Below are 13,612 nucleotides of genomic sequence, written 5' to 3'. Positions count from 1 at the left end.
GGAGATTTCTAGAGAGGCCCCACAGAGGCTTCTCCCCGACCTTTCCGGCCCTGTTTCCTCCCAGGAGATTTCTAGAGAGGCCCCATAGAGGCTTCTCCCTGAATTTTCCAGTTACAGTTTCAGAGGCTCAGGTTTGTAAGTGGAAAATGGTTCTTGAGAAGAGGCAAAAAAATCTTGAACACCGGGTTCCTATCTAGAAAAGTTCGTAAGTAGAGGCGTTCTTAGGTAGAGGTACCACTGTTCCCTTGACCTATCACGTTGCAAATGCAAGAGACAGCAGACATTACAGTAATGGCATGGCAATGTTTTTTAATAAATCTATTTGAGTGACCTTATTATTATGTATTCCTTCCTTCTAGGTCAGCACGCTAGCCACATTTATCTCTGAATTGTGGTCGGGGAACAAAAACAGTTTGGTTTCCGGGACCTCATGTTCCTGGGCTGAGTTGCCTCATTGTCGCCACTCAGGGTCAATTCAGCTTTGGGTGAAAAGAAGGTCTTTTTCACATGGATGTGTTAAACAGTTCATATCTAAGGGAAGGGTGGAGAGAGAAACTTCTCTGAGGCTGGGTAGTGACTGCAGCTCCCATGTGCATCAGGGAGTCCCTTTTATCACCAGGCATTTCTGTTCTGAAATTCCAACCTCTCATTTCAACCTTCAAACAGCCACTTCAATCGCGTTGCCCTACTTCACCAGAGAAAAAAGAGAAGATTTTCAGTTAATCTGTGTCAGAGTTGTAACAAAAGTTGTCAGAATCAAAACCAGCCTCCAAACCAGGAGTAAAATGCTCCTGTGCGCTCCACCCTGTCGGTTATTATTATTATTATCATTATTATATTTTATTATTATTATTATATTTTTATTTTTATTTATTATTATTATTATTATTATTATTATTATTATTATTATTATTGTAATTACGTTTGCCGATCCCAGTAAAGCGGCCTTTTGCAATTGACAAATGGAGATTTTGTCAATTTCAATGGTTTTCAAATGTCCGCTGAGATCCTTTGGTACTGCGCCCAGCGTGCCAAGTACCACTGGGACCACTTTCACTGGCTTATGCCAGAGTCGTTGCAGCTCGATTTTTAGATCTTCGTATTTCACTAATTTCTCTAGCTGCTTCTCAATTCTGCTGTCTCCTGGGATTGCGATGTCAATGATCCATACTTTCTTTTTCTCCGGATCGTCGACATCGCAATCCCAGGAGACAGCAGAATTATTATTATTATTGTTGTTATTATTTTTATTATTATTGTTGTTGTTGTTGTTTGTTGTTATTATTATTATTTATTAGATTTGTATGTCACCCCTCTTTGAAGACTCCGAAGGTTGTTAGAGAACCAATCGCGAAGGGAGTGCGAAGCTCCACCCACCTGCCTGGACGCCACCATTTTGGTTCTTTTACCCTTTGTGCATGCACAAAGCGTTCTGTGTATGCGCAGGGGGTAAAAGAACCCAAATGGCGTAACACTGCTATTGTATCACCCCTTCTTTTCATTAAACTTGATACTGTATATGCAATTCCAGCCACCGTTCTCTTTGAATGAAATATATCACGGGACCACACCAAGTTACGACAGCAGCCCCAGTTGCAGTCATTAAGTGAATCACCCACAGTTATTAAGTCAAATTAAGTCAGGTTGCAATCATGATTTGCAACTCCCTGCAGGATTCCTCCTGACTTTGCTCATTGGAAGACAGCTGGGAAGGCTACAAATGGCAATCATGTTGACCATGGCTGATCAGCTTCTCAGCTGTATTTCAGGCTGAATCCATGTTTTGAGCATGCCTGGAAGTAAAATTGCCCAATGGGACATCGTGATGCCAACCGGTGACGGAGATAAGTGGAATGCACTCCTTGGTCATAAGTGTGAAAAATGGTCATAAGTCATTTTTTTCAATGCTGTTGTAACTTCAAATGTCCCCTATGTGAACTGTTATAAATGAAGAGAGCTACTTGTAAAAGCCAGAGTACAGTTTTTGAATCCAGCCACAACATGCTAAATTGTACAATTTTTAAATTCTGCCTCTGAAAAGATGTCACAGAAGAAAGTTCCAGAACATAGGTTGCCAGTTACCTTGGCGATGGACAACTCATTGTATAAAGTAGGAACAAGTCTTTCTCATACAGGTTGGAATTCATGTTGCTTTCTCTTTACTTGTTTCTGTGCATTACAACATGGCTTTTTTTAGATCCGAGACCTCTCTATTACTAGAAGTTATAGTCATCTTTATATAAGAATGGCTAGTTGGATCCATAGATTAGATAGACAGACAGACAGACTCAGGTAAATGACCACCTTTTGTCTTTAATTGTATCTCTCCCCAGCCAAAAGTCAGGTTTAAAGATTTTCTAAATTCTTTTTATTTTCACAATTGTTTTGGGAAGTGGATTGGCCTAAGTAAGAATTACAGTCCATCTAATCAACCTTCACATCTGGAGGTGTAAATTCAGGTTTTCCTGACCTCAGTGAGGATATAATTGTTACAACGTGTTTGTGTAGCAGTAGATGGGCTCTATTGATGAGATAGATATTTGGGTAATTTTTCAGTAACTTGTTAAGGATTCTGACTACTAAGACTTTAAAAATTTTATTTTATTTATTTATTTGGTTGGATTTCTAGTCCGCCCTTCTACGGAGACTCAGTATGTCCGCTGGGTCTTTTGAAATATAGGTTTGTATGAGAAGATACCATGATGTGTGTTTGTTAGGGAAAATGGATCAAACAATTGCAAATTATATACATGGTAGCGTAGGCTTATCAGTACCAGATAGCCCTTGATTTACGACCACAACTTAAGCATTTTTTCAAGGATGGAATTTTCCATCCACAATGGTATCACGTCACGTAACATATTGCAACTTTTCCCGCTTTCATTAAAATGGAGGTGGAGGTGGCCAGCGCGTGACAAATCTGGCCAAGTGGCTGCGAGTTTGATAGCCCTATTTTAGGGGGTAGTTGAAGCACTTGGAGGTTTATCTGTGTCCTCAGGGTTACCTGAGTTCCAGTAACCGAGTTGGAAGGGATCTTGGAGGTCATCTAGTCCAACCCCCTGCACATGCAGGAGACCTGTACTAGGGATTTCAACTGCCAACTTTTCTGATGAACAAGCTCAGTGTCTTAGCTACTGAGCCATCTAGTGAGGTGCTCCTGGTTCCTGTAGTCTGCAATTTATTTTTTTTCCTCTGGAAATCCATTCCTACTCCTACGCCATTCAAAGGGTGTTCATCCCAAATTGGATAGCTAAACGTGTATAGAGATTCTGTCATCCAGGTGAGGGTTGTCCCAAAAGTGGTTTTTTCAGGAGGCAACTGGACTTTCTTATTTTTTTTTTTCTTTTGAAGACGTTTCGCTTCTCATCCAAGAAGCTTCTTCAGTTCTGAGAGGATGGTGGGGAATCAGAGCTTAAAAAGCTGCTTCAGTTCTGAGAGGATGGTGGGGAATCAGAGCTAAAAGAAGCTTCTTGGATGAGAAGCTAAGCATCTTCAAAAGGGGGGGGAAAAAACAAGAAAGTCCATATAATCGCAATCCTACGCAGGGAATCCACGGGGGGGGGGGAGAGGTACTTAGAACGGGTAGGCAAAGTTGGCTCTTCTATGACATGTGGACTTCAACTCCCAGAATTCCTGAGCTAGCATGATTGGCTCAAGAATTCTGGGAGTTGAAGTCCACAAGTCATAGAAGAGCCCATTTTGCCTACCCCTGACTTAGAAGAAAGTAGATGGGTACGAATCCAGATCACGGGACGAAGAGAAACCTAATAGGTAGGACCACAAACCTAGCACTTCCGGTTCCCAATTGAACCCGAGGCCTTTTTGGAAAAGCGAGGCGCTTTTCGGGATTGCAACGGCGGGCATCGCTTTGTCGGCCGGCCTGCGGGAGGCGGCTCCGGAATGGAGAAAGCGGCCGCCTCCCGTTACCTTCGTCGCCAGCCAGTTTAAAAGAAACATGGACTTCAACTCCCAGCGTTCCCTAGCAAGCCAAATTAACGAACACGCTGACCTTAGAATTCTGGGAGTTGAAGTCCACACGCCCTGGGGAGTGGGGGGGAGTGTCGAGAAACAGAGTTACCTCACAAAAACGAGGTAGGAGCCGGGATGTTTTGTAATACCTGCGGGCGACGTTTAACCAATCTCAGAATCAAGCCAGGTCAATTTTACCTATTTTATAACTCCAAATGAGCAAGAACTGGGGTTGTTCATGTGTGTGTGTGGTGTGTGTAGCGTTGTTAGTTGTAGCCTCCCTTTTCTCCAAATCATTTGTTTATTATTTGTTTATTTTTATCAAGTACGTATTTTATTTTAATTTTTTTAATTTGTTTTGTCAAGTATGTATTGGTGGTATACAAATGAATAGAGTATATTTATTTGATCTATTTTGGGATTATTATTATTATTATTATCATCATTATTATTATTATTATTATTATTATTATTATTAATTAGATTTGTATGCTGCCCCTCTCTGAGGACTTGGAGCGACTTCCAGCAAACAATACAATTATATAATTTTTTTAAAGGGTGTGGCTACCTGATGAAGGCAAATAAGCCCGAAATAGATCTATAGTAGTCTCGCTTCCTTTATACACAGTACAATAGAATAGAAATAATACAATAGAATAGAAATAACAGAATAGAAATAATAGAACAGAATAGAACAGAATTCTTTATTGGCCAAGTCTGATTGGACACACAAGGAATTTGTCTTTAGGTGCAGATGCTCTCATTGTACATAAAAGAAAAGATACATTTGTCAAGAATCATGAGGTACAACACTTAATGATTGTTACAGGGTTCAAATAAGCAATCAGGAAACAATATTAATGTAAATTGTAAGGATACAATCAACAAGTTACAGTCATACAATCATAAGTGGAAGGAGATGGGTGATAGGAACAATGAGAAGACTAATAGTAATAGTAATGCAACCTTAGTACTGTAAATAGTTTGATGAGTGACTGGTGAGGGAATTATTTGTTTAACAGAGTGATGGCATTTGGGGGGAAATGTTCTTGTATCTAGTTATCTTGGTGTGCAGTGCTCTATGACGACATTTTGAGGGTAGGACTTGAAACAATTTATGTCCAGGATGCGAGGAGTCAGTCAATATTTTCATGGTCCTCTTTTTCACTTGTGCAGTATACAGGTATACAGGTTCATAGGTAAATCACATTTATAGGAGAAGGAAGGTGTATTTGGATATGTTAGCTATAAAAATGGATATTTAACTAATTACGGGAATATAGTGTTTCATAGACTATGCACCTGGCAGTAGTTCTCAATTTTATTTCGTGACCCTTTAATAAAGTTCTACTGCTAATTTTCCCAACAGAGCTTTAAGTTGATTGGCATGAAGATAATAATAATAATAATTAATAATAATTTATTAGACTTGTATGCCGCCCCTCTCCAAGAACTCAAGATCAAAGGGACACCTCACTATAAACTCCTGATTGGTCGGATTGTGAAAATATGTTCCAAGGCGCCAGAATAAAAGGTTTAGTTCCTAACTCCACAGGAAATTTGTCTTTTCCCATGGTCTTAGGTGACCCTTGTGAAAAGGTCATTTGACTCTCAAAGGGGTCCTGACCCCCAGGTTGAGAACCACTGTGAAGGAAAGGAAAGTGATACATGTAAATTTCTCCTCTACAGGTAAAATCAGCATCGCAACATCTAATTGATCTCTTCCAGTTCCTGGATTAAAAATCACCAGAAAATCTCGGAATTATAAATTAAACTAGGATGTTAGAAGAAAAAATATCTTAGAATTTTGTATTGCTTCCAAAAGAATGACATGGATATGTCTATGTACCGTGTTTCCCTGAAAATAAGACCCTTTCTTTTATTTTTCTGAACCTTGAAATAAGCGCTTGGCCTTATTGCCATGTACTCATAAGCCCAATTGGGTTTATTATCAGGGGATGTGTTATTTGGGGGGGAAATGTAGCTGTTAAGCATCAAGCTTCTTTGGAAGGAGATTTTTAGGTTCTAAAATAAGAAAGCCCTAAGGGAGGAGGTGGGAGTAAAGATCTAAAAATGAATTACAGTATATGGTTTTTGTTTTGTTTTGTTTTGTTTTTAAAAGCCTTCCTTTTTCTGTTCTGGAAATGCACAATTTTTATTTGACAACATTTACTTTCTCCATGCTCCCTTTCAACAAGATTTTCATGTGGCCTGCAAAAGGGTGGCCTAGAAGGAAGGGAGGGAGGGAGGAAGGAAGGAAATCTCCCAACCCCCCCCCCCCCCCCCCATTCTTGATTTGGTCACAAAGTATTTGCAAGATACATACAAAGCCATAATTATCTGTAGTGGGTTAATGAAAAGAGAGCCTGTTGGTGGAAAACTAGGCAAACATTTTTATATGTAATAATCAGGAAAAAGTGAAACCAAAATTTACGCTATTCATAACAAAGTCAGTGATTGAATATAGGTTTTGCAAGTAAGAGATTCAAAGTTCAAAAATATTCTGCCACTCAGAGATTATTCAGGGTGCACTAGTGTTCTTAACAAAAGCCTCCATCCATGTTTGTAAAACACATCAGATGGGGATACTATGTTTCCTCCAAAATTCCCACCGTCTTATATTTTTTTGAACCCCGAAATAAGCCTTTGCCCGTATTGCCATGCACTCAAAAGCCCAATTGGGCTAATAATAATAATTGTAATGACAATAAGTCTCCGGAGAGGGGCGGCATACAAATCAAATCAAATCAAATCAAATCAAATCAAATCAAATCAATAAATAAATAAATAAATAAATAAATAAATAAATAAATAAATAATGATAATAATAATAATAGTTGTTGTTATTGTTATTGTTTATTAGATTTGTATGCGGCCCCTCTCCGAGGACTCGGGGCAGCATACAAATTATCATCAGGGGATGTCTTACTTTGGGGAAAACAGAGTAGTTAAATTAAAAAAATAACAATATCAATCAGGAACAAGAATAATACCGTTTATGTACAAATGTTCTCATTTAAGTATGACAATCTGTATGATAAACCTATGACAATCTGTATACTGTAATAACCATTTGTTCTTTTCTTTTCAGAACCCCCCCCAAAATATTTACCTGTTCTTCTGTTTTCAGGAACATTACCTCTTCTTTCTGAAAGCCAGAATTGTGAGATCTCTTCATTCCCAAACTGACGTTAGAGAATCTTGACATGCTCCAGTCAAATATTTGTAAAGATCTCTATTGAAGTTGGGAAGATGCTGGCCTAGAGGGGAAAAGACCCATGGTTTTCCTCGGCTGGAGAAGATTGCTACCCTTTTGTGGTAGGGCCAGCTTTAGAAAAGACTTGAAGCAGAAACAGAGAGGCTGTTTGGTTTGGAGGTACTACCGTGGAAGAACTTCAGGAAGACTTGTAGATCCTGAGCTGAGAAAGTTTCTAGAGCAGAATACGGAAATCATTGACAGTGGGAACCTAACCCCAGAAATAAGATTGCGTCTTCTGACCCCTAATTGCAGGTTTTGGCATGACAAAGCTGCTTTGTGGCCCTATGGGGAGCCCTACTGGGCAATGTACTGGCCAGGAGGCCAAGGATTATCCAGGTATGGAACACCAGAAGGCCGGCTGTGCAATAGAAACTGATTAAATGATGCTGTGATAGAATTCTAAAAAGGATAGCAAAAAACAAAATTCACCTGGTTTACCCTAACACTATTATTATAAAGCAGTGATGGTGAACCTTTTTTGGTTTGAGTGCCACAAGGGTATGCACATACGCATTAGCGCGCCTGCACATACCCACATCCATTCCCTGACCCCCATGTATGTGTAACCCTGCACTTCATCCTGCGCATGCACACAACTCCCCTGCGCATGCGCATGGGCCTTACTGAAGCCTAGGATGGTGAAAAACGGCCCAATGGGCGAACTGGAAGTTTGGAAAAACAGGCTTCCTGTTTGCCTGTTGGCCTGTTTTTTGCACTCTGGAGGGTTCAGGGAAGTTTCTTGAAGCCTCCAGAGGGCGAAAAACAGCACAATGGGCACAATGGAAGTCCGTTTTTCCAAACTTCCGGTTTGCCTGTTGGGCTGTTTCACACATTGGAGGCTTCAAGAAGCTTCCTGAAGCCTCCAGAGGGCGAAACGCCGTTCCCCAAGGCTGAAAATCAGCTGGCCAGCATGCACATTGCAGCTGACAGGGCAACACTTTGCGTGCCCTCCAATATGGCTCCTTATGCCACCTGTGGCATGTGTACCATAGCTTCACCATCACTGTCCTAGCTGAAGACTTTGGTCCATGTCTCTATCCTGGAGCCTGCTATCATCCACATAAGCCTATTAAATCAAATAGATCAATAGACTAGTTTCGTTTCCCAGAACTCTTTTTAAAGGCGTTTCTTTATTACAATTTCTCTATTTTTGCATATGTATTCTACACCTGGTCTTTGCTTTTACTTCTATTGATCACCAGATGGCAGTATGTGACCAGTTATGCCTTATTTAGGATTTACAAGCTGAACCCAGTGAATACAGCCCCTGGTGACCATTGTAGGTAGAGCACCACAATAGTTTTGGTTGAGCATCTCAGAGAATCATGAATTTGGGGAAAGAGGTAACCCAGGATAGAGGTATTGAGACCATCTGAGTGAAATTGCTGTCCAACGTTAGTTTGAAAATCTAGGAAGCAGGTTTTAAATAGCTTCACATGGTTAGAAAATTGTTGCTTTTCAATTTGGGTTTCAGCCATGAAATCCATTCCACTCTTAGGGATTATAAAAATTAAATCCAACCTTTTTTCTTTGATATTTAAACAATGGAAGTTGACTATTGTTTCTCCTTGTAACCATCCTTTTTTTAGATTAAATATATATATTAATTCCTTTCATATGATTCAGTTTTAAGCCCCTCATCATCTTTGTTAGTCTTCACTCTTTCCAATTTCTGTGTCTTTCTTGTATTATATTGACCAGAATTACACCCAGTATTCTGGGTATATTGGGATGACCACTGTAGTTAGGTTAATTTGGAGTTCTTTAAACTTGGCAACTTTCAAGATTTGTGGACTTTAACTCCCAGATGGGGGCTGAAATCCACAAGTCTTAAAGTTGGCAAGTTAATTGTGTTGAAGCTCACGTTTTTATTGGCTGTAAGCCTAGCTTTTGTGGCATAGTTTCTGGGGTAGCACAATTAATGGAAGCAAATCAATTACTTATTTATTAAGTAATAATTAAAATGACTATTGCTTAATACACTTTCTTTATTCTTTATTAAGACATCCTTCCACTTATGAATTTCAGAGGTGGTTTTAATAGTCCCTGAGGTTTAATCCAGCTCCTGAATTTTCAATGGTATCCAATGGATATAATTTTTGTTGCAGGATGAGAAGCTCTCTCTCTTGAAGTTCAGCTTGACGTGTGTAAAAATAAAAATTTGTAACAATCGTAATTTCTCTTGGCCACTCTCATACAATTTCAGCCTAGTTGACAATGAAGTACTTTCATATCAAAGGATTAGGTTTTTAGCATTTTGCTGATGGATATAAACTTCATATCAAAATGAGTTAAGGCTTTTTGAAATGAGCTGGTTCTGTAACAAACTTTGCAAAATTATTATTATTTGACTATTTTTCATTTTTAGATACCTTCTTGATAATCCAAGAGTGGTCCAGAAGAAAAAAATTCTGGATCTAGGAAGTGGTTGTGGAGCAACAGCTATTGCAGCTACACTAAGTGGAGCATCACAAGTTGTTGCAAATGATACTGATCCTGGTGAGCTATTTTCTACCAAATATAGGACAAGCCAAGTTCATTAGCGTAAACCTACAGTGTAAGCATGTTTTGAAATCCGAAGGTCTACATAGATTTACACATAATGACAACTCAGGATTCTAAAACTATGGTTTGTCAACAAGCTCCTACATAATAGAATTATATTCACAATGGGAAGTGGGTAAAAAGGAGGGGGGGAAACGCTGATGGATATGATAGAATTCATATCACAAACCAAGCTAAAATTTAACAGGGTATATGATGTTTTAATTTTACATGTCATAAGTACCAAGAGAGCAGTTCCTCATCTCCTTCAGCAAATGTGTATTTTTTTGACTTTCACATGGAAGGAGTACTAGAAATGCTCATGTGTCTATACCTGGCAGGTTCTAGAACAGTGATGGCAATTTCTTTGGGCACTGAGTGCCCAAACAAGAATGCTGCAACCTTGGAAACTCGAAGACCAGCTGGCTGGTGCACATGTGCACGCTGGCCACCTGGTCTTATGGTTTCTGGCATGCACATATGTGCTGGCCAGATGATCTCTGAACATGCAGGAGTCCTGGAAACCCGAAGACCAGCTGGCCGGTGTGCATGCTTTCTTACTTGGTTTCCGGCACATGAATGCACACCAGCCAGATGGTCTTCAAGTTTCCGGTGCTCCAGCAAATGTGCACATGTGGAGAACAGCTTGTGATAGTGTGCGTGCCCAGAGAGGGCTCTGCGTGCCATTTCTGCCATGCATGTCATAGGTTCACCATCACGGTTCTAGAACATGTGCTTTATACAAGGTGGTGTTTTCCAACCTTGGCAGCTTTTAAGAGGTGTGGACTTCAACTCCCAGCTAGCTGGGCAATTGTGGGAACTGAAGTCCAGACATCTTAGAAATGTCCAAGGTTGACAAATACTGATATAAATAATGGCTTTCAAATACCATCTGGAGGTACTTGAGGCAAAGGTGCTATGGTGCCCTCCATAGGAAACCTTATTTTGAAGTCTTGCGTTTAAAACCCTAACTAATAATCGAAAACGCCAGTGTTATATGTAGGAAAATGCATTTGATTTAATGTGAATGAAGTGGGAAGGCAAGCAGCAAGCATACTTTTTTACTAGGAAGCAAGATCACTAACTTGCATCTGATTTTGCCCGGGGAATGTAACCTAAAATTTAAATTTTGCAAGGTTACATCAAAATTCCAAGTCAAAATTGTCAGCTCTTGTTGTGTTGGTTGAAGGATTCATAGACGAAGATCATTGCAGGATTAAAAAAGGCCAAAGACCTTATTTTATTATTGGAGAAAGCCAAGAAGCCGAGAGCCAAAAGCAGCAATTTATCCTAACTTATCCTAATTTAATCTAAACTTATTTCTCACAGCACCCTTTTATAATTCTGTTCCCTATGACCTAATCCAGCTAATACACATGCGCAGTTCTACGTGATGCTGTAATTCATAAACGTGCCAACATATCATAGATAACGCTGCAGGTGTATGATAGAGGTTTACAGAAAACCTGTGAGAAAGCTAGGCAAAGGAATTTGTCTAATGGTAGCAGCTAGTACTCCCATTCCTTTGATGATATCACCATTCCTGAGAACATGAACTTTCCCTGAACTTTTCCCAGGCCTACCCAGAAATCTGTAATTGCAAAGCCTGAGCAAAACACATGCTAACATATGCTAACAGCATAATGTGAACCAAGCACTCATGTGCTGTTTCAGGTCACATTTGGGCTTGCCCATCAATATGGCCATTGACCCACACAAGGAATACTACAAGCACTTTCCTGCACCCTTCCTACAGCATTTGAAAAAGAAAAAACATTACCCAGGATTTTAGTTGTACAGTGGTACCTCAAGATACGAACCCCTCGTCTTACGAACAACTCGTGATATGAACCCGGGGTTCAGAAAAATTTTGCCTCTTCTTACGAACTTTTTTCGAGTTACGAACCGGAGTTCGGAGACTGCTGGGAAGCCGCGCGGCTGTTTTAAAAGGTGACAGCCGGGCGGCGGGGCTTCCCAGAAGCCTCCCGAACGCCTGTTCGTAACTCGAACAAAGTTCGTAAGAAGAGGCAAAAATTTTCTGAACCCCGGGTTCGGTTCGGGAGGTTGCTGGGAAGCCCCCCAGCCCGGCTGTCACCTTTTAAAACAGCCGCGCCGCTTCCCAGCTGTCTCCCGAAGCCGAACGCGGAAGTTCGGCTTTAGCGTTTGGCTTCAGGAGACAGCTGGGAAGCGGCGCGGCTGTTTTAAAAGGTCACAGCCGGCCTGGGGGGCTTCCCAGCACCCCCCCGAACCCCGATTCGGGGGGTGCTGGGAAGCCCCCCAGGCCGGCTGTCACCTTTTAAAACAGCCGCGCGGCTTCCCAGCAGTCGCCGAAAGCCGTTTTTTTGCGGGGGGGGGGGGGTTTGGTTGCACGGATTGACTTTACATTGTTTCCTATGGGAAACAATGTTTCGTCTTACGAACCTTTCGTCTTACGAACCTCCTCCTTGCACCAATTAAGTTCGTATCATGAGGTATTACTGTACAAAGTTAATTGTTGAGAGAAATAATGTCGACGTTGATCTTTTTATTTCTTGGTATCTCAGTTGCAGCTGCTGCCATGGTGCTTAACTGTGAACTGAACAACATAGATCCCATCCCTGTCTTAACAGAGAACCTGATTGGTACAGATATAGCCAAGTGGGACCTTATTGTCTTAGGGGACATGTTTTACAGTGAAGAACTTGCAGACAGCCTCTCTGCATGGTTGAAGACGTGCATTCAGGACGATAAGACTGAACTGCTGATTGGGGATCCTGGCAGACCCTATTTCGTGACCAACCAAATTCAGAGAATGTTGCACAAAGTTAGTGAGTATACTCTCCCTAAATCATCCCTGGAAGAATACGAATACAACGGTTCAACGAAAACTGTTATCTGGAATTATCAGCCTTAATTTTTCAGAAGTCTTGGAAGTATTAAATCAGTTGATGTTGCTTTAAATCTCTTGAAGTCCAGTTGTCCTACACTGAGATATTAGCCTCTATCACTATGTACATTCCAATATGTTTAAAATGCTTGATTTACAGCCATATTAGAGACAACAGTACAAAGAACTTTGCCTGTGGTTGAAAATGCATTATTTTAAATATATAGACAATACTGCTTATCCAAGTTAAAATAAATTTTATTGTAGAGGGTGGCTTATCAACACGTGACTTATGCATTCCTATTAACTGCAGGCCTAACTGTAGACCTCAGGCCTTGATCTATGCCCTTCATACATGGTTATGTTTGACATATATTTGGGGTACAAAAAGTAGGCTTTGTGGTTACAATCTATGCCTTGCTTCCTGTGAAGCACATCTGCGCTGAAAAGGGCATGAAGACAGGAAAAGAACTTGGTGGTGTAGAGATAAGTTTGCCACCTGCTCTTTAGGCATGTAGCTTTACACATGTACCCACATACTAACCGCAAGCTCTTTTCTGCTGTCACAAATCCCCCTTCTGCATTTTCTACATTGTATAACCTTGTTTATTTTCTGTATAAGGAAATGTTGAAAGCTATCAAATGATTGGCTCATATCGTGTGTTTTTTGTACTTCTTGGGAACTCTATAAGACCCCTGAAAGACAACCCAGGGGTTGTTCAGATGCTTTTTGTTACCTTCTGAACTGCATGCAATAAACCTGTGTTATTTGATCTCGTCGTGGTCTCAGTTCCCTGACTGGTAATGTAGTGTTCCTGCTACAGAACCTCTAAATTCAGGCACTATATCTGATGGCTAATTGTTGGTATTAGGTAAGTAGATGACCTATCTTGGAAGGGGGGGGAGGGAACCTTGGGGTAGTTTGCTGTATTTTGATCTCCGGAACATTGTCTTCCTTTCATACTATTCTATAA

The 13,612-nt window shown here is 40.6% G+C and overlaps 1 protein-coding gene across 3 annotated transcripts; it reads left to right on the top strand.

The window, feature by feature from the left end:
* Positions 1-3,706: 3,706 nt before the first annotated feature.
* ETFBKMT (electron transfer flavoprotein subunit beta lysine methyltransferase) lies at positions 3,707-13,411 on the top strand. 3 transcript variants are annotated; one of them, XM_070756437.1, is made up of 4 exons: positions 3,707-3,771; positions 7,061-7,564; positions 9,597-9,727; positions 12,316-13,411. In XM_070756437.1, the coding sequence occupies exons 2-4, from the start codon at positions 7,248-7,250 to the stop codon at positions 12,663-12,665; spliced, it is 798 nt and encodes a 265-aa protein (XP_070612538.1). In that variant the 5' UTR covers positions 3,707-3,771; positions 7,061-7,247; the 3' UTR covers positions 12,666-13,411. The 3 variants fall into 3 exon arrangements, with proteins under 3 accessions (XP_070612538.1, XP_070612540.1, XP_070612539.1); XM_070756439.1 differs by lacking the exon at positions 3,707-3,771 and adding an exon at positions 4,043-4,092; XM_070756438.1 differs by lacking the exon at positions 3,707-3,771 and adding an exon at positions 4,095-4,156.
* The last annotated feature ends 201 nt before the right edge of the window (positions 13,412-13,612 follow it).

This window comes from Erythrolamprus reginae, chromosome 6, assembly GCF_031021105.1.
Source record: "Erythrolamprus reginae isolate rEryReg1 chromosome 6, rEryReg1.hap1, whole genome shotgun sequence".
In the NCBI taxonomy this organism is placed as follows: Eukaryota; Metazoa; Chordata; class Lepidosauria; order Squamata; family Dipsadidae; genus Erythrolamprus; species Erythrolamprus reginae.
This window is presented reverse-complemented; position numbering and strand designations above follow the sequence as displayed.

Excerpts from the sequence above, each read along its gene's own strand:
- ETFBKMT (XM_070756437.1), top strand. The coding sequence starts at position 7,248 with ATGGTTTTCCTCGGCTGGAGAAGATTGCTACCCTTTTGTGGTAGGGCC. Across the intron at positions 7,565-9,596 it reads GGAGGCCAAGGATTATCCAG|ATACCTTCTTGATAATCCAA; the intron begins GTATGGAACACC and ends TTTCATTTTTAG. Across the intron at positions 9,728-12,315 it reads TGCAAATGATACTGATCCTG|TTGCAGCTGCTGCCATGGTG; the intron begins GTGAGCTATTTT and ends TTGGTATCTCAG.